At 37.3% G+C, this 19,736-nt stretch overlaps 6 protein-coding genes and 1 pseudogene across 7 annotated transcripts; 1 reads left to right on the top strand and 6 right to left on the bottom strand. All coding sequences in view use genetic code 12, as the record gives it.

Moving 5' to 3' along the window:
• Positions 1 to 1,153: 1,153 nt before the first annotated feature.
• Positions 1,154 to 2,446, bottom strand: IDP1 (isocitrate dehydrogenase (NADP(+)); the record flags this gene model as incomplete). Its single annotated transcript, XM_049322450.1, has 1 exon — positions 1,154 to 2,446. One exon carries the CDS (start codon positions 2,444 to 2,446, stop codon positions 1,154 to 1,156), a length of 1,293 nt encoding a protein of 430 aa, XP_049181476.1.
• A 2,011-nt stretch (positions 2,447 to 4,457) lies between these two features.
• Positions 4,458 to 6,797, top strand: KGF56_001337 (uncharacterized protein; the record flags this gene model as incomplete). The annotated part of the gene is made up of 1 exon (XM_049322449.1): positions 4,458 to 6,797. The coding sequence occupies one exon, from the start codon at positions 4,458 to 4,460 to the stop codon at positions 6,795 to 6,797; it is 2,340 nt and encodes a 779-aa protein (XP_049181475.1).
• A 439-nt stretch (positions 6,798 to 7,236) lies between these two features.
• COX8 (cytochrome c oxidase subunit VIII) lies at positions 7,237 to 7,542 on the bottom strand (the record flags this gene model as incomplete). The annotated part of the gene is made up of 1 exon (XM_049322448.1): positions 7,237 to 7,542. The coding sequence occupies one exon, from the start codon at positions 7,540 to 7,542 to the stop codon at positions 7,237 to 7,239; it is 306 nt and encodes a 101-aa protein (XP_049181474.1).
• A 1,815-nt stretch (positions 7,543 to 9,357) lies between these two features.
• VPS33 (tethering complex ATP-binding subunit) lies at positions 9,358 to 11,430 on the bottom strand (the record flags this gene model as incomplete). Its single annotated transcript, XM_049322447.1, has 1 exon — positions 9,358 to 11,430. The coding sequence occupies one exon, from the start codon at positions 11,428 to 11,430 to the stop codon at positions 9,358 to 9,360; it is 2,073 nt and encodes a 690-aa protein (XP_049181473.1).
• A 400-nt stretch (positions 11,431 to 11,830) lies between these two features.
• Positions 11,831 to 15,660, bottom strand: KGF56_001334 (annotated as a pseudogene). Its single transcript has 3 exons — positions 14,812 to 15,660; positions 13,276 to 14,053; positions 11,831 to 12,882 (listed from the first exon to the last, which is right to left on the bottom strand). Coding segments are annotated over exons 1-3 (2,679 nt in total).
• A 519-nt stretch (positions 15,661 to 16,179) lies between these two features.
• On the bottom strand, positions 16,180 to 17,238 carry KGF56_001333 (uncharacterized protein; the record flags this gene model as incomplete). Its single annotated transcript, XM_049322446.1, has 1 exon — positions 16,180 to 17,238. One exon carries the CDS (start codon positions 17,236 to 17,238, stop codon positions 16,180 to 16,182), a length of 1,059 nt encoding a protein of 352 aa, XP_049181472.1.
• Positions 17,239 to 17,804: 566 nt separating this feature from the next.
• KGF56_001332 (uncharacterized protein) lies at positions 17,805 to 18,968 on the bottom strand (the record flags this gene model as incomplete). Its single annotated transcript, XM_049322445.1, has 1 exon — positions 17,805 to 18,968. The coding sequence occupies one exon, from the start codon at positions 18,966 to 18,968 to the stop codon at positions 17,805 to 17,807; it is 1,164 nt and encodes a 387-aa protein (XP_049181471.1).
• Positions 18,969 to 19,736: the final 768 nt, after the last annotated feature.

Here is a 19,736-nt window from a genome sequence, read left to right as displayed (position 1 = left end):
TATACGTATACTCTTGAAAATGAAGCAAAACAAACAAACAAACAAACAAAGAAAATGTACTTGAAATCATTCATATGGCTTAAAAAACAAGGTTGAGGAATTGGCTTATTAATACAAATAACCCAGAAAATCGGTAGCTTCTACTGCTTTCAAAGGGATTGATTAGAACACTTAAATGCCGTTGAAAAACTATGACGAGAAAGTATACTTGAGATTTTTACCGATCTTACTTCTTTTGCGTAATGCAAGTATATGCATCTTCCTCGAAACAATAAATAGTTCTCTTAAAAGATGGTAGCATGGAAACTATGAAAAAAACTTGTCTTATCTTGAAACCCCCCTTTTTTTCAGGCAAGACATTGGTGATGAGAGTTGGACAGTGAAGCAGCACTGACTACTCTGGGTCAAGAAAGTGAAATTTGAAATTTGAGTAGGGCAAAACGACTTTGTAATTTGGTTGATCCTTATTTAAATTTCCAAAACCATTTAGTGGTTTTCAGTTTCCTAGGCCTGGTCGAGAGTAATGCATTGACGAAAAGGGGGAAAGGGGCAGTTAGTAAAAAAAAGTATGGTTATTGACATCACCATCACCGAAATGGTTTACCATCGTATCCTCTTTTTTTTTTCCCCCTTGCTGTTTCGGGGTCGCACTCTCCCATACAGAGAAACACTATCGAGAAACACTATCGAGAAACACTATCGAGCAGAGCGAGATAGTGTGGCAACACCCAGTAGCTTGTTACATCACAATCGAGAAAATCTCTCTAGCTTGTTACAACACTATCTCACTCTGCTCGATAGTGTTTCTCGATAGTGTTTCTCGATAGTGTTACTCTGTAAGTTTCTAAACACCAGCTTCAAAGGAGTAGCAAGCTGTAAAATAATCTGAAGCGAGATAGAAAACAATTAGCAGTATAATCAGATACACGCGGTTAAAAGTTTTTCCGATGCGATTTGTGCAAAATACCCTTCTTCCCACCTCCCCAAAAGAAGAAAGAGACATAGAGTCGGGAGTCTACCTATTATACCAGCTCCATTCAAATCATATTATTAAAAAGCAACAGAGATTGAGAGCGGTTGTGTAGTTATTGAAATAAACAACATTATAAAAAGGTTTGCTACTACTTTTCTTTTTTTTTAGAATAACACCATCTCATTTCCTCAATCTACTTGCCACAGCGTCTAAAAATTCAGTAGTAGTGACATAGCTTGATCTGTCAGTTTTGCCCATTGCCAAAGCTAAATCTTTAGTCATTATTCTATCTTCTTGGACAGTATCAATAGTTGCCTTTTCTAGTTTATCTGCAAAACTAACAACTTCGGGAGTATTGTCTAATCTCCCACGCTGAGCAAGACCCCTTGTCCATGCAAAAATAGAAGCAATCGAATTTGTTGAGGTTTCCTTGCCTTGTTGATGTTGTCTGAAATGTCTTGTTACAGTGCCATGGGCAGCTTCCGACTCATAAGCTGATCCATCTGGTGTCATTAATGCTGAAGTCATCAACCCCAATGAACCAAAGCCTTGGGCAACAATATCAGATTGAACATCACCGTCATAATTTTTCAACGCCATAACGAACCCGCCTTTTGACTTGATCATTTGGGCAACCATATCATCAATCAACCTATGCTCGTACCATAAACCCTTTTTCTCAAACTGTTGCTGGTATTCATTCTCGTAGATTTCCTGGAAAATGTCTTTGAACCTACCATCATACTTTTTTAAGATGGTGTTTTTGGTAGACATATATAATGGAAGGTTCTTGTTCAAGGCCATTTTGAATGATGCGTGAGCAAAACCTCGAATCGATTCATCTGTATTATACATGGCTAATCCAACGCCAGCACCGGAATACTTGTATACGGTATGAGTTTCAACTTTTCCGCCATTTTCCGGAGTGAATCGTAATTCCAAAGTACCTGGTTCTTTGATAACCAAGTCAGTAGCTTTATACTGATCTCCAAATGCATGTCTACCTATAACAATTGGCTTTTCCCAACCAGGAATTAATCTGGGAACACACGGAATTATGATACTTTCTCTAAACACAGTACCACCAAGAATGTTTCTGATTGTACCATTTGGCGAGAGCCACATCTTCTTCAATCCAAACTCTTTGACTCTAGCCTCATCTGGCGTGATAGTAGCACATTTGACACCAACACCATATTTTTGAATAGCATGAGCTGCATCTATAGTGATTTGATCATTTGTCGCATCACGAGATTCAATACCCAAGTCATAGTACTTTAAATCAACATCCAAATAAGGATGAATTAACTCTTCTTTGATTTTATGCCAGATTATTCTTGTCATTTCGTCTCCGTCTAATTCAACAATTGGATTTTTTACTTTGATCTTTTCTGCAAGTTTGGATGATGTGGAGAATGTGCGAAGATGTCTCAGCAACATTGCAGTACGATTCATAGCCGTTACACTAATCATATTCTAGCTACACTAATTGAACTCCAAAGATAAAAGGGAAAAAAGAGAGCCGTTGCAGAAAAAAAACAAAGGGAAAGGGTTCTTTTTTTGACAAGATTTTGGCAAGAGATTATGGTTGAAAAATTTCAAATCCGATTAGAGATTGATGTTTTGGAGAATGAAAAGAGAGAGAAAAAAAAATCAGTTTGTGGTTTCGCCGATAACGGCCAAAAATTATAAGACTAACTTTGACTCATTGGGGCATTCTACTAGGTAAACATGAATAGGTGAAAAAGAGAGAGAGAGAGAGAGAGAGAGAGAGAGAGAATTATAACAACCAATTAACATAAATCTTTATAGCTACTTCATAGAATGTTTATTGATTTATATTACTGATTAAATAAATATATATATTGTCTTAAATACTCTCTCTCTCTCTCTCTCTCTCTCTCTCTCTCTCTCTCTCTCTCTCTCTCTCTGTAGATATATATTATCGGGCGCAGCTCGATAGTCTATAGTGAGAGTTGAGAGAGTAAATAGATAGAGTGTAGAGAGGAGTAGTGATGTCTTTTCACTCTGCTGGATAGTCTTAGTGTAGTCAATAGACTATCTCGCTCTGCTCGATAGTCTAATGGAGCACATTGACTAGCGAAAAGGATCTAGAATCTAGGATCCTTTTCTATCAAGCACAGCGACGGGGTGATATTGGGGGAGGGGAAACCGACCCCACTTTACCACTATTTTGTAAAGGAGTTAAATGGCCAAACCGATATTAAACACAGTTTTCAAATATTTCAATTATCTGTCAAAAACTAATTGTTTTTGACACTATCGAGCGAAGCGAGATAGTGGAGCAGCACTGAATAGACATACTATACATTCAAGTTAATAGACTATCTCGCTTTGCTCGATAGTCTATTAACTACACTAAGACTATCCAGCAGAGTGAAAAGACAACACTACTCTCACTATCTACACTCTATCTATTTACTCTATCTACTCTTTCTACTCTCTATCTGTTGTAACAAGATATTCAGTGCTGCTCCACTATCTCGCTTTGCTCGATAGTGTCGGTCGATAGTGTTTGTCGATAGTGTTTGTCGATAGTGTTGGTCAGTGCTGCTTCAGAAGGAGGAAATAAAAGGCTTGTTCTAATCATATATATATATGTATGGATGCAAAAATTCTGAAATGCTTAATAAAGAAAAAAAAAAATCTGATTTCTCTCAAAAGAAGTTCTTTTTCCTTTTAGAATTGGGGCACATTTCACTAGTAACAACAACGAAAACAAGACCACAGGTATAGGTATCAATAATATTGGTCTCGAAAATAATACAAAAAAAAGAGACCGGGATCTACCAGTTAGAGAAAGTGACAGGGATCTACCAGTTAGAGAAAGTGACAGGGATCTACCAGTTAGAGAAAGTGACAGGGATCTACCAGTTAGAGAAAGTGACAGGGATCTACCAGTTAGAGAAAGTGACAGGGATCTACCAGTTAGAGAAAGTGACAGGGATTTACCAGTTAGAAAAAGAAAAAGAATATCTTATTGAAAAAATCTCTTGAAATAGTTTTTTATTAGTTTTTGTTCTTCTACTATAAGGGAGTTTCCAGCAGAGCTGAGTAACTCCTTCTCCTGACTTGATACGTATATACATATACCATCATCAAGAGAACTTACCCCTTAGAGAAAGAGTTTTCAACAGAGCCTGTAAAACACTTTCTTTTATAACTTTTTTGTGTTTTTGTCTTTTTTTTTTTTTATTTTTTTTTACCCCCTTCTTCTTCTTCTTCTTCATCCAGACGAGAAGCATACTTGTCTCTACAAGGAGGACAGGTACTAAGGTACATTCTGAAGAAAGACGATACATTGGAGGTGCAAGAGTCCCAAACCGGCGCTGTTTTCTGTATTGGTGGAAACAAAGGGGGGCGGTGAGAAAAAGATATTATTGTCGCAAAACTTTTTTTGTCAAATATTGTTTGCGTCATTGAAAAAAACAAAAAACAAAAACAAACAAACAAACGTTTTAATATGTCAGCTTTGGAACACTTTGAGAAGGAACTTGAACATTTATCAATTAAAACATCAACTCTTAGCCATTTGGCAGGTCTTGCAGTAAAGTATGTTGACCAAGCGAATGAAATAAAGGATGCCATCAAACGCAAATTGTACATTTCCCCTCCCGAACGGAAAGTATGGGTGATGTACTTTATCCACTATCTTTGCGTAGAAGTTGGAAACCCCTATGATTTGCTATTTAACGCCGAGATATATGATTTGTTTTGTCATGCCTATACGAGTGTTGGAGACCAGTATTTGAAACCAGATAAGAAGATGAGAACAGCATTACAGGAACTAAAAGATATGTGGTACGGAGAAGGTGGAGAAAAAAGCCGATTTGATAAGACCCAGTTGAGTAGGATAGACAATTTCTTAGTGCAAGCAGAAGCATTATTGAGAAAAGACAATTTGGCCTTGTCAAGAGGGTTGAACCTAACTCCGGAAGATTTACTAATTGAAGGTAGAAAACTATTATCATATGTGGTTTATCTAAACCAGGCATTAGATCAATTGACGTTTCAAGAGGATCATTTGACTAGGAACCAAAAGCGTGAAATCCGCAGATTTGAAATGATCGGGAATGACTGTATAGATAAGATAAATCGGACAATTGACTTGATTGAGCAAGATATCCAACCTGATCCTTTGAGTGAAAACCCAACAACAACTTTTAAAGCATCTGGGTTGATTAATTTCCGTGATAATGCCTCACAATACTATGTAACATTACAGGAAGTTCGTAAACTACTAGATGATCAAAGGCGACAACAAGAAGAGTTTGTCAAGAAAACAAGACGACAGTTGGCTCAGATAAAAATTAAGATGAAAAAACGCGATAACAAAATTGAGATCCGTGCCAAATTGGATGATTTTTTACAAAAATTCAAGGTTGATATTGATCCAAAACCCAAAAAGGAGTTTTTCATACCAATGGAATCATCAATCGATTTTGAACTGGTTGTGAAAAATTTTGGCAAAGAAAAAGTTGTTGTTGACTCTGTATTTGTCAACATTGAGGAGTCAGACAATAAAGATTTTGAATTGTTGGAGATTCAACAGAGTAAGCCGTTGAAGAAAGTTGAAGATGTGTCACCAGTTGAAGAAGTAACTAATGATGTACAGAGTACCGCACCAACTCCCAAAGTAGACTTGTTGGGGCTTTTAGGGGGTACAAGGAGTAGTAGCTTATTTGGTGCTTCGAATGAAAACAAGCCCATGTCACTTTTGGGTTCAGTCTCTGAGAGTAGTACAACAATAGCAGCTTCAACAGGAAATGATGAAGATAAGAAAATATACTCTAGCAATGAAGAAGTAATCAGCCGCCAATCAAAAGAAAATTTATCGCCTCGACTTGAGAACAATTCTTACACGCAAAATCCAAGCTCACACGAAGTTGAAGTTTCTATGGCGGATCAAACTGGCACAGGTGGTTCTGAGAAACAGGATAATGATAGTGATAAGGAAAGCGGTGGAGTCAAAGAACTACGACTTTTATCAGATTCAAACAAGAGAATAAAAGGCGAAGCGCCGCCATTATCTCAACAGATAGTGGAAGCAAAAAAGAGCCAACTTGGTCCAGCTCTATTAGATCAGGTTCAGCAGAAAGAATCAAATACTGAAACTGATAAAGAAGTCTCAACAATCGTTGGTACTAAAAGAAAAAGTGGCAGTAACGATATTGAGTTTAACACCTTCAACCACGGGCTCGCAATATCTACCCTAGGAGAAGGAGGAGATGACGAAGAAGACGATTCACTAACAGGGGCTGAGAATGATGGCCCTCACAAGCTTGCAACAAAGCCATCTTTGAGTTTTCAGGAAGTTGAAACAGATGATGCAGTTGAAGACTCAACAGACGTGCTCCCAGTTCGTGCACCTACCCCTCCACATGCGAGCCACACTATCCCGGGCTCCGAAAGAACATCTCTTTCCACTCCATCTGCCATAGCTGGTGATAACGCCAAATCAATTGACAAACTCAATTTTAAGAAAAAAATGAGTTTCAGTGATTATAAATCAAGAGCACAAGACAACACTAAACCAAGCTCACCACCAACACTCCCCCCTGCTCCTCCATCCTCTACGCATCAAGTACCTTTGCTGGACTCGAGTTTGGAAGCTATTGATCTGCCTGCACTTTACAATTCATCATCACCACCACCATCACGCATACCTCAAACGATAGCAGACCCACCACCATCACGCATACCTCAAAAGGTAGACCCACCACTTAGGTCTTGTTTAAAGAGAAGAGACCTTAGAGAATCTTCAGATGTGAGACAAATTAAAAGAGTAAAATTTGATGATTGAATGTTGGAATGTGGGTTAAGCTTTTAATGCCAAAACCGTAGTTTAGCACATTTCACCACTCGTCCCATTCAGACATATTCCCTCACTTTCATTTCATGACTAATGAACAAATAGAAATTTTGAAATCAGTTTATTGTAAAATTATCCATTTACTAATAAAAAAAAAAAGTAGCTTTCAAAATAAACTTAGCATCATATATTTTCCTACAGCGTTGAATAAATATAACGCATCCACAAGACTCGTGAACACCATTTCTCTCTCTCTCTCTCTCTTTCTCCCTCTCTCTTCACTCCACGTAGTAAGAGTTGTCAAAAACATATCAAAAAGGTGAAAACATTGTTACAAACATTTTCAAGCAAATAATGGTCAAACGTTGTTACAAACATTTTCAAGCAAATAATGGTCAAACGTTGTTACAAAGATAGAATGGTAACATTTTTAAGCCGATGATCTTTTCAAAGCACCGGACTTGTACATCAGCCATGCAGTGCTCAAGAATGGAAAGGCAAAGAAAAAACCCAATACGCCCCAGTACCATACTGCGAATGGGATAAACTTTCTGTTTTTAACCTTGAAAGGTAAATTTGAATAAACACCTTCTTGAGGAACACCATAAATCTTTTCCGATAAATTTCCACTTAACAACATAGCTGACCTTTGGAAGGATCTTTTTGGCACCATCATTTGGGTCAATTGCTGGGCTGGAGATCTAGCACATCTCTGTAAAAGCGATCTGGAGAACATTACTGAATACAAACTTGTTCTTGTTCTTGTTCTTGTTCTTGTTCTTGTCTATAAACCTACTGGCTATCTGATAATTACCAATCAATATTTATCTTGTTAACTTGGCTTTCGACTTCTTATATAGAGGGTAGTGCAAAATAAAACAAATATCAATTATAGCCAATAGTATTCGATAGGTTAGTAGTTTTATAATTGGTAGCAACTTTGTCATTTCAAATAAGGTGATTTTTTTTTCTTTGGTTTGTTTTCTCCTTTAGTAAGTTAGGGAGCGCGCCTTAAGTAAGAGACAAAGAGAGACAAATAGAGAGAGACAGCGGCTAAGAAAGATTTTGTTAGCGATGGATGGATTTTTGTTACCAAGTCACCAATTAGAAGGACCAAAAAAAAAAAAGGTATTGGAGTTTATATCTATATAGATATATTGTAGAAATTAGCAAAGTTTTTTAGGATATATATACACAATGGCGTTAGCACCAATTACAGGTTCATTGAAAAGGAAGATTATAACTGATATTACCCTCTCGTTTGTTGTTGGGTTCTCGTTGGCTACTTTTTATTGGTATACTGAACATACCCCAATCGTTGCCAAAAGAGAAGCATTCTATGCTCAATTGAAGCAGCAAAAGGATGCTGAGGATGCGGCTTGAGGCATAGGGGGAGGGAAACACACACACACATGAGAGTAGATGACGACTTTGGTACTGGAAAAGACTACCAAGACAGGCTGCTGTTGTATCTATGTCAATGGGGGGTTTTGTCGCATTAGCTCCTTTTATCAATATATATGAGCTCAATGAATATACGTTTATTTATTCCCGAGAGACACTAAGATGGGGACTTTTTCTACTAAGAGACTCTGAGACTCTTTGAGACTCTTTGAGGGTGTCTTTTTCTACCAAGAGACACTTTGATGGTGCCTTTTCCTACTCCGAAGAGACACTTTGAGGGTGCCTTTTACTACTCCCGAGAGACTCTTAGAGACACTTTGAGGGTGCCTTTCGCTATTTCCGAGAGACACTTTGAGGGTGCCTTTTTCTACTCCCGAGAGACACTTTGATGAGGACTTTTTCTATTCCCAAGAGACTCTTTGAGGGTGCCCTTTTTCTACTTCCGAGAGGCTCTTAGAGACACTTTGAGGGTGCCTTTTTCTACTCGCAAGAGATACTTTGAGACACTTTGATGAGGACTTATTCTACTTCCGAGAGACACTTTGATGAGGACTTTTTCTACTCCCGAGAGACTCTTTAGTGTGCCCTCTTTCTACTCCCAAAAGACTCTTTGAGGGTGCCCTTTTTCTACTTCCGAGAGGCTCTTAGAGACACTTTGAGGGTTCCTTTTTCTACTCGCAAGAGATACTTTGAGACACTTTGATGAGGACTTTTTCTACTCCCGAGAGACTCTTTAGTGTGCCCTCTTTCTACTCCCAAAAGACTCTTTGAGGGTGCCCTCTTTCTACTCCCAAAAGATTCTTTGAGACACTTTGAGGGTGCCTTTTTCTACTCCCAAAAGACTTTTTGACGAGGAATTTTTATATTCCCGAAAGACACTTAGATGGTGCCTTTTTCTACTCCGAAGAGACACTTCGATGGTGCCTTTTTCTACTCCCAAGAGGCTCTTAGAGACACTTTGAGGGTGCCTTTTACTACTCCCGAGAGACTCTTAGAGACACTTTGAGGGTGCCTTTTTCTATTCCCAAGAGACACCAAGACAATACCTTTTTCTAGACTCTTTGAGGGTGCCTTTTTCTAGACTCTTTGAGGGTGCCTTTTTCTAGACTCTTTAATGGTGCCTTTTTTGTCTTGTCTGAATCTTGATCTATTGGTCTAGATACCGCCATAGCTTATGATGGTTGATAATTCCACTGGTCAATACTATAATTTCCTTTGGTGTCCCTTTTCTTTTGAACCTTTCCTCTAAATATTTCAAACAAGTAAGTTCGCTTCTGGTGATGCCGCCAATTACAACAATAATCAAATATTTCAGCTTGTCGTCATTGGCATTCTCTAAATCCATATCCACCATCTTTCCCGCAAACATGGCATTTAGTCCAAGATTATCCCAATTGGGCCTTCTCTTTATGTTGTTTGTCGGTTTATATTTCAAAAAGTCCCGAAAATATAGAGATTCAACCAATCGATAGATCAAGGGGACCGTGTTTCCAGGTAGGGTGAATGATGGTGTTGGGTATAAGTTCATAAGAGATGTCAGTTCTTGCTTGCTTTCGGATGCCTCAAAAGTACTTTCTTTGGTGTCAAACTCATCCTCCTGTAATGGATGTAGGTTCCAAAATTTATTAATTAATGTATAATTGCTCTTGAATACGTCTTTGCCCCCACTTATCCCCATATCACCGTCATCTTCCTCGCTAGACTGTTGCACTGCGATTTTCTTTTTCTGACTAGTCAACCCAAGCGACGTAAAAAAGTCATTACTTGAGTCATTGATCACTCTTATCAATTTGAGATGTATCAACTTCTGCAAAGATAAAGCTGCTTCTAACCCATAGTTATCCTGCATCTCCATAGATATTTTTTCTATATCTTTATTCAAAATCCCATCATTGGTATACCCTATTAGTAAGAGAATAGTCCATAAATTTTCAATAGGATAGTTGCCGTTGATGAAGGACTTTAGCTTGGAAATTTGTAGTTTATAATCCATTTCAAAGATATCATTTTGAAATGCCAAAAACCTCTCATATTCACCTTCAACCATGCCAACAATGCTCTCGCCAATAATTGTATGCTTCTTTATCAAATCTTGCTGCACCGATAGAGTTCCCAAAGTTGCAACTAAGTTCTTCATCTCGCTTATATTCGGGTCATTTTTGTGCCCCGTGTCTTCAAATCTCTGTTTGATATATTTGGCAAGTTTGTTCAATCTTGCACCAACTGTTGAAAAATTCAAGTGCTTCAAGTCTTGATTGTACAATTCATCACGCGATAAATCCTTTGACACTTCTTTATCTATTTTGACAATATTTTCAAAGTTTATACCAAACATATCATCAACAATACCATGGTAGTTCAACTGGTTGAAAAGCACAGGGAAAAAGTCGAGATTTCTTTCTAGAACAACCAAATCTGTGTTACTGTGTAGTTTATCTTTGTAGAATTCAATTTCGGTCTGTGACATATGCTCATTCAAAAAGCTCGGGATTTTTGATTTCATCAACATGTTTATAAGTAGCTCAGAGTTGTTTCCTTTTCCATATACGTTTCGTAATTTAAACAAATGACGATGCTTTTCTCCATGATGTATGCCCATAAATAGCAATTTCACCAAGGCATCTGTTAATTGGTTGTTTTGTCTCAAAGGTTTTTCAAAGTAGTCGTCAATTCCTGCGAGGTATCCAGAATCAGTGATAAATGTGCCATCTGTATATATTGGCTCATTGGCCCACCTGAATATTTTAATTTTTGATGTTATGGCAATTGGTTTGGACAAATCGGGCAAGCTCAAAATTTTATCAAACTCGTTAATACCATCGAATGCTTGATTGATTTGGTATAAGAAAGATCTAGTCAAACCTTTAACGATAACATAATATTTCAACGCATGTACGTTCTTCTGGATTGCATGAATGCACTTTTTAACCTTTGCAAGGTTCTCTATCGACTCGGATATCAATAAGACCAAACTCGAATATTTCGATAAAACATTAGCCGGTATGACAACCGACTCGTCATCTAGCCATGTTACGTTTTGACATTTCCCGTGTTCCTTTATCACCAGAAAAGATGTTAGTCGATTGAGTAATGGCGATAGTACTGGATCGAGAACAAGCAAATTATTGGAAGAATATATCCTATCAAGTTGATCAAGTAGGTTACTCAATGTCCCCTCATTAAACCGCCCCCAATCTGGCTGCAGGTCCTCTTCTGTCATTGCTTTAGGAAAAGCACACACACACACACACACACACACACACACGGGGGTTTACTTACCTGTAACGTTATACGGCAATATCGTTAGTTAGTACAATAATTTTTCAAATTAATTTCTCGCGCGTATAGTATCAAACGGTGCAAGGTACAATATCGGGCCCCCGATGAGAGATAAATAACCTACATAAAACGGAAAGCTAACCAAATTAAAGTAAAAGCGATGGCTAACGTCAAATGAATACTGCTCTAAAAGAAAGATTAAAAAAGAATTGAAAAAGAAAGGAACCAACCAAACACCTTTCCAAAGCTTAGCACCTTTTTCCAAAGGTTAGCACCCTTTTCTAAAGCTTAGCACCCTTTTCCAAAACTTAGCACCCTTTTCTAAAGCTTAGCACCCTTTTCTAAAGCTTAGCACCCTTTTCTTTTCCTTCAAACTTGATGAGACCTTCTTGGATGATTGTTGCAATATGGGTACCTTTGTGGTTATATAATTCACCTTCCATGATAATTCTATCATGACTGAATCGTATAGCTTTGAAACAGTATCCCATCCATTGAGTTACATCGAAATCGTCATCATGAATGTACAAAATGTGATCCAAACTAACGCCAAAAAATGTTTTGTGATAATCTGTCAACTGTACATCTTCAATTCTGAGCACTCTCAATAGGACATTTAACAACAATGCGTCTGATAAATTGGCCAAACCAACTACTTGAAACTGTTCATCAACGTTTTTCAATGGCTGGTTAAAACCTTGTTCATCGTCTATACCCCATCTCACCAAAAATGCCAATCTTCTTTCTGCCACAGGTATTTCGTCTTCGTACTTTGATAAATCTAAATGTAAAAATTCTGGGAAAAATTTGAAATATGACAACAAATTCGACTCAATCGCTGAGACTGGCAATTCCTTTATATCACGTTCTTTGAGCCATTTATGCGAAGGCGTTTGAAAGCCAAACGGTTTTGTAGGACCTTTGTCATCATCATCGTCGTCGTCATCTTCTTCGTCATTATCATCTTCAGCTTTAGCCTTTTGTTGGATCTTAGCATGATGTTCCTCATATTTTTGCATACTTTCCCTAAATGAGTTTCGCTTTGTCAATGAGATGTTTGCAAAAAAGACAAAAGACCCATTTTGTAAACCTCGAACCGTTCTATTGCAGAAACTTTTCCCCGACGAGATCTCTTCAACTTGCCATTCAACAGGCTGCTCTGGACTCGCAGCTCTAACAAAATACGAATGCAAGGAATGCGGTTTGAATTCCGGATCTACCGATTTCATAGCCACGAGCAAAGCTTGACCAATAAGATTTCCACCGTATACTCCTCTTGAATCGGCATGTGGCTTTGTTAATGGTTTCTTTCCCACAAACTTATTCTTGCCAATTTCAACAACACCAAACTCCTCTTGTACGTCAACAACCTCACCTCGCTTGTAGTTTATTTCTATCATCCTCAAATTTCAACCTTATTGTAATACGAACCTTGTGTCTTTTGCAAATAACCAAAGTAAAAGTATGGCTTTTAATACTTGGTTCTAGTTATTCCCTGGTTCGGTTAGTTAATCGACACCCCGCAAAACGGAACATCGGAAAAAAAAAAAGAAAGAGAGAAAAATATAAATCCGAGTTTTGGAAATTATTGACGGAGAAATCAACAAAGGTAAAATGACAAAAGAGATTGGATGTATAAGAGATTGGATGTATAAGAGATTAGATTGGACATATGAGATTCCATAAATATGTGTATTTGTCTATAACTTTGGCTTGTAGTCGCCAATAAAAAGACGTTCTTGAACTACGGTTGCGACTTGTACACCCTTGTCATTGTACAAGTCACAGAAAAGCATCGCTCTATTATGGTTTAGTCTAGTTGTACGTAAACACATGCCTATCCATTTTGTAGCATCGAAATCATCATCATGAAAGTATACGGAATGGTCTAAGGACACATTGAACAACGGATCAACCGGGTGTCCCATATTTCCTAACAAAGTCTCCAAATTCATCCAATCTGTTATCCATGTAAATGCGACATATTTATATTCCAGTGGTATTGGAGCTATATATTCTTCTCCGTCAACACCGTACTTGGATAGATAGGTGTAGACATCACTGGTAGTATATTCTGGGAAAAACCTTACTGATAAATGAAGATTTGTGTTATCATAAGGTTTTAATTTACTGGAATCGTAGTTTTTCAATTCCGGTTGTGGAGTCGTTTGAAATCCAAATGGCATTGATCCGTCTTTATTTGGCTTGGTTGAGTTTTTTGTAGTTAATGATATATTGGCTGTAAAGACAACTTCATTGTTTTGCAATCCTTGTATGCTTCTATTTGCAAATGTTTTACCATCTAATAATTTCTCAACTTTCCAATCAATCACTGAACTTTCATCTACTTTTTTGACAAAAAAAGTGTGAATCGAGTGTGGTTTGAATTTGGCTGGTGAAGACCTGATAGCAACAAGTACTGCTTGAGCACATAGGGCTCCCCCATATACCCCGCGACGAGTTTGAGATGGTTTCTTCAAGGGCTTTATGCCACGATACTGAAACTCGGAGATTTGCTCGACATCAATCTCACGAGTTATATCCACCTCAGTAAGTTGGTGGGGCTGTCTGGAAATCAGCGCTGTTACCATGTTTTGACTAGACATGCCGAAATCAGGTGAATACTTGGGTCTTGAGACTCCGTAGAATGGAAAGCTGAAATATCGATTACATGTAAATTATATATATATATATATATTTATATATATATTTATATGTACAGAGATAAATATACATATGCATATAATAAAACCATACAAAACCACGGTTTTAAAATACCATTACAGCCGATGAAACGCCATAGAAACTTTATAGTAAATTCCATATTTTTTCCACAAAAGAGTCCTACGATTTCATTCCTCATCACGTGAGAGTGTGACAGAAAGAGTAAGAAAGTTTAAACGAATTATTGCTATAACGAGGAAACACCTAATAAAAGAAACACCTAATAAAAGAAACACCCGAAAAAGAAATACCCAAAAAAGAAACACCCAAAAGAAACCTACAATTGAATCAATGGATACTGAACGACTTTTCACATCCCAACTACATTTTTGTGTTTTTCTGTCTTTTCCGCTGTAAAATTCCAAAAGGAGAAAAGAGTACAAAAATAATCTGTTTTTCGCCAAAAATAAATGGGATACATATATTTAAACCTTTTTACATGATTATTATATCAGTTACTATTATATCAGTTATTATTATATCAATTATTTTATTCTATTGATAGAAATTTAAATACTATAAGAATTCAATCTTTAATATGCAAGTAATGTAACTTTTATATTTTTGCACTAGTAACGAATAATCTTTCCTGCACCACCGTTATGATGTGTCTTTTGTCCATAGTGTATATATCACCAGTAACCAAAGCGCGATCGTTACCAACCCAATTCAATCTCAAAACATAGATAAACCATTGGTCAAGTATAAAATCATCCTCATGATAGTATACACAATGGTCAATAGAAGCTTGGAATTTGGGTCTGATGTCAATATCCAAATGTGGCAACAATAGATCAAGTGCAATCCAATCGGTGAAAACGGTTACCCCTACATATTTAAACTGCTCATCACTGTTGATCAAGGGTCTATTGTACTTAGCATCATCGGTTATTCCCAATCGTACTAAAAACGATACGCTCTTGTCATCATTTTGAAACGGATATATCTTTTGATAAACAAATGACGATTCAATAAAGTAATATGTCGGCAAATCCTCTGTTTCCTGTTTCATGGTTTCCGTTGGTGGCGGGCTAAAGTTTAATAAGCTCCTATCCCGATGACCGGAACGGTTAGTTGAATTGTGCAAAGTTAACGATATATTTGCTGTATAAACAACCACGCCATTTTGCAAACCGTGAATCGATCGATTAACAAAAGTCCGACCATTGGATATTTCCTCTACTTTCCAGGTCACCGGCAACGCATCACTGACTGGTCGGATAAAGTATGAATGCAATGAATTTGGCGTGAATCCAGGTGGCGAGGATCGAATACCTACCAAGACTGCTTGTGCTGCAATATTACCTCCATATGCACCTCTACTCTGTTTACTTGGCTTGCTTAGTGGCTTGACCCCAACATATGTGTGAGACCCCGTTTCTTGAACATCAAATAGGGCTTTAATATCTACTGGCGGATACTCTTTCCTGGTTTTGGGTACTGGCATTTATTTCCAAGTGAACCTTTTATCTCTAACAGATTAATGTTGGTTCTGATATCAGAAATAATCCATGTTGATTAACCCATTTTTTTTTTTTCCTCTGCCTCTCTGCCGTTTTGTGGAGAGCGAAAAAAATTTCCTCGGTTTATTGAAAAGAAGAGAAAAGAGAAGGTAACGGTAACAGTCAAACTTCAAACAAGTTCCATATAATTGAAACCAAGTCTTGTAGGTACAAAACCCAGTTTTTTTGCCACAAGGACTAGCTCTTGTTGGACAAGAATCACAACTCAAAAATTGGGTGATTTGCGCGAGCATTTTTTTTTCATTTTTCATTTACTCTATTAATTGGGTCTTCTATAATATTTTAAATAAAGAAAGCAAAAATTAAAGAAAGCAAATTGATTAAATTACCTATCGCAATTGCTATTCCATTACTTTCAACTAAGTAGCTATCTTGTTTTTCACTTATAATTTAGCAGCTATCTTGTTTTTCACTTATAGTTTAGTAGCTGTCTTTTTTTTCACTTACAATTTAGCACTTTCAGTTACTTCATTTCTTGCAGAATTATACTTTTCATGCAACTTACGAGACCGTTCAATCATCTGCTTTGGTAAAAACCCATAAGCTTCTTGGACGGCAGTAGCAATTGCCTTACCTTCTAACGTATAAAAATTGACCACTGCTAAAATCCTATTGTTCCCCATGCTTAAAAATCTATAATCCAAATATAACCATTTACTTGAATCGAAATTCAAGTCATGGAAATATAAAGAATGGTCTAAGCTTACTCGGAAAAAATCCTTGTCGTCTGCTCCCAAGGGTAAACCAATAGCCTTCACAAGTGTTGCTAACCACAAGGCATCCGATTCAAAAGCCAAGCCAAGAAAACTCTGTCTTGTTTGATCTTTACCCAAACTGTAGTCATCTAGTACTTTGACAAAAAGGGCAAGCTCCTCGTTTCCCGCATCTTTCATATTGAAGTTCTTGGTATACTGAAATATTTCCAATGGCACAGCATGGGCTATATTGTTATTGGTGTGCTCAAAGTACATAAGGTCATCGATCTGATCTTTATATTTAAAAAACCTTTTATTGGGACTTCTTTTAAAGTGGAAGGGAATTGCCTTAATTTCACCACCTGATGATAATAATTTGAGATAATCTTCTTCCTTTTTATTCAAATCGTTTTCCTTTGTGAATGACGCTTGCAATGTGAAGACCAATTGATTTGTATGTATTTGATAAGCCAATGCCAATCTGTTGGAAAAATTCCTGCTATCACTAATTTTCAAAATTTCCCATCTCAAATTACTTTCAACTGATCCTGGCTTGACAAAATATGAATGCAATGAGTGTGGTTGAAAAGTGCCTCTTCCTACTGATTCCCAACATGCGTTTAAACCCTGGGTTATGAAATCTCCTCCATACGTGCCTCTAGCATCTTCTCTAAATGGCTCAACAGGGTATACGCCTTCATATATCACTTTATTGCCCTCATCCCTAATAAATCTAACAGAAGCCTTGGCCTCCATCTTGGCAACTGGATTATCCTCATTGTAAACTTCTTTCTTTAATTTATCCATTTCTCTTGTAACTAGTAGCTCCAAACACACCTAAACAAACCTACACCAAAGAACCAGTAAAAAAAGGAAGGCAAAAAAGTTTTGTAGAATGAGTTTGAGTTTTGATCCCGATATCGAAAAGCATTTCATATATATATACCATATAAACGGTTTTGTGTTTTGTAGCCAAAAAGTTTTACCGAGGATTTAAAAATTCCAACGGAAAAAAAAAACAGAAACAGTAACCGAAACAGGAAAGGCGGAAACAAAAGACAGGAACAGAAAAGGGTAACGGAAAATATTTTACGAGATAAGAAGTCCGCTTTCTGTGGAACGAAAAAAACCATTATCAAACAGAGCGAGATAGTGGAGCACACTGACTAATGACATTATCAAGCAGAGGGAGATAGTGGAGCACACTGTCAAGCAGGGCGACTAGCCATCATCGACACTAGCTGCCACTGCCACTTTCTTGAACAACAAGACACACATATGTATTTCACATATGTGTATCTATTATATCTATTTATAAAAGTAAAAGAAGCGTGTAAAAAATGTGGGTGGTTGCTACAAACGTTGGTGGGTTGCTACAAATGAGCTTTATTAGCTGTGCTTCCAATACCATCAAACATAATGGTTAAGCCTTCTTGTACAACTGTTGCAATGCACTTTTTGTTTTCGTTGAATATGAAACCGCGTGCAACCAATCGATTATTACTCAATCTCTTCATTTGATAAGTAAATGCAAGCCAATCTTTACAAACATCAAACGCTGATCCATCAGTCGGCTCGTATTCATCGTTGTGGAAATATATGTGGTGGTCCAACGACATGGCATTGTAATGGAAAATATGTATTGCATTTAGTGTTGATCTTGCAATATACGTAGCATCTGAAGTAGCATCATAAGTTTCATCCCTTTCCAAAGAGGGAGTCCACGGTAAATGCAAGACACGTGCAATTGTAGTTATGAATGCGGAATCCGAGATATCAGCCAAACCAATAAAATTGAAAATAGGGTTCTTTATAGATTGAGAATCTTTTGGTCGAAGGATATCCTTTTCAACTTCGTGGAGCTCGCCAAGAGCATCAGGGTAGATATCGATTATTTTCTCACGCAGAGAGCCCGGTTCAGGGATATTTGTTAACCCGGAAAAGACAGTAACCCATCTATCGGAAAATGCCATCTTATTCTCTTCGGGACATAATTTATGATCAAAGAATTCGTCGCCAACAGCATTTCTTACAAAATCCGTATGCTGTATTTGATGTAACTCGTCTGGATTCGGGTACTTTGCTTGTAGTGCCGGTGGAGGTATACTTTCATCAAAGGAGTGTGAGTGTGAGTGTGAGTGTAAAGTCTTGGTACCCGCTTTCCGCAAAGTTACTAAACAAGTTGTTCTGTTTTTACCACGCTGCGAAGCAATGATGTATTTTTTGCTAATTAACCCATCGTCATATAGATTTGTTATGGTATACTCCATGGGGCACTTCCAGTTTCCTGCATTTATGAAATATAAATGAAAAGAATCAGGAACCATATATTCTCCAGTTTCACTAATTCGCGATGACTCGATACCCACTAGCAACGATTGCGCAATCATATGACCTCCATAAACACCTCTTCCTGCAGATACTGGGAGCCGCAATGGGTGAGCCCCTACATAATGAGTATCATCTATCTTGATAACTCTTAATGCTTCTTCAAAATCTGGTAGCGGATTTTCTTCCTTAGTTAACATTTCAATCATCTTGCCTAAATAGAACGACTCTCACACTATACAAACTGAACGACTCTCACACAATACAAATCAAGACGCGCCCACTAACAATAACCTTAATGCGTATATATATATATATATATATGTATATATCTATATATACTCACACTGTTAGAGAGAGACTGTGACAAATTTATTCTTCCTTTTTCTTCCCCCGCAAATCAGTTTTTTTTTTCCCTTTTCTTCCAGACCAACCGGAGTTAACAATAAAAAAAACACATCGTTAACTCCATACTACTAGGCTAAGCTGAAACGTGAGGGGAGGGAAGGAGGGGCAAATGTACAGCGGGAAGAACAAGTAGTAACAGAATTTAAAGAACAAGTAGTAACGGAATTTAAAGGACAAGTAGTAACGGAATTTAAAGAAGATGTAGTAACGGAATTTAATGTGACTTAATTACCATTTTAAGAACTACTCAGTAAGTAAAATTTCTTTTACTTTTTTTGGTACAAGAGAGATGAGATGAGATGAGATGAGATGAGATGAGATGAGAGGTGATAAAGATAAGACGAGATGACATTTTCATGTGAAGAAGGGATACATATTCCCAGTCTTCATGTTTATATAGAGCAACCATTATGCAACCAACAATTACTTTTGCCAATCAAATTGAGTTTGTTAGTTGAATGGTTAACCACGAGTAGTTATCTTCTCTAGATACATCTTGTCCTCTCTCACGGGTTTGATTGAAAAAAATAATGGGCCAAAAAAAAAAAAAACAGAATAAGAATAAAAGG

The sequence above is a fragment of the Candida oxycetoniae genome, assembly GCF_023343755.2.
Source record: "Candida oxycetoniae strain CBS 10844 chromosome Unknown scaffold2, whole genome shotgun sequence".
Lineage (NCBI taxonomy): Eukaryota > Fungi > Ascomycota > Pichiomycetes > Serinales > Debaryomycetaceae > Lodderomyces > Lodderomyces oxycetoniae.
Note: the sequence above shows the minus strand (reverse complement) of the source record. Positions and strands in the feature narration are given on the sequence as shown.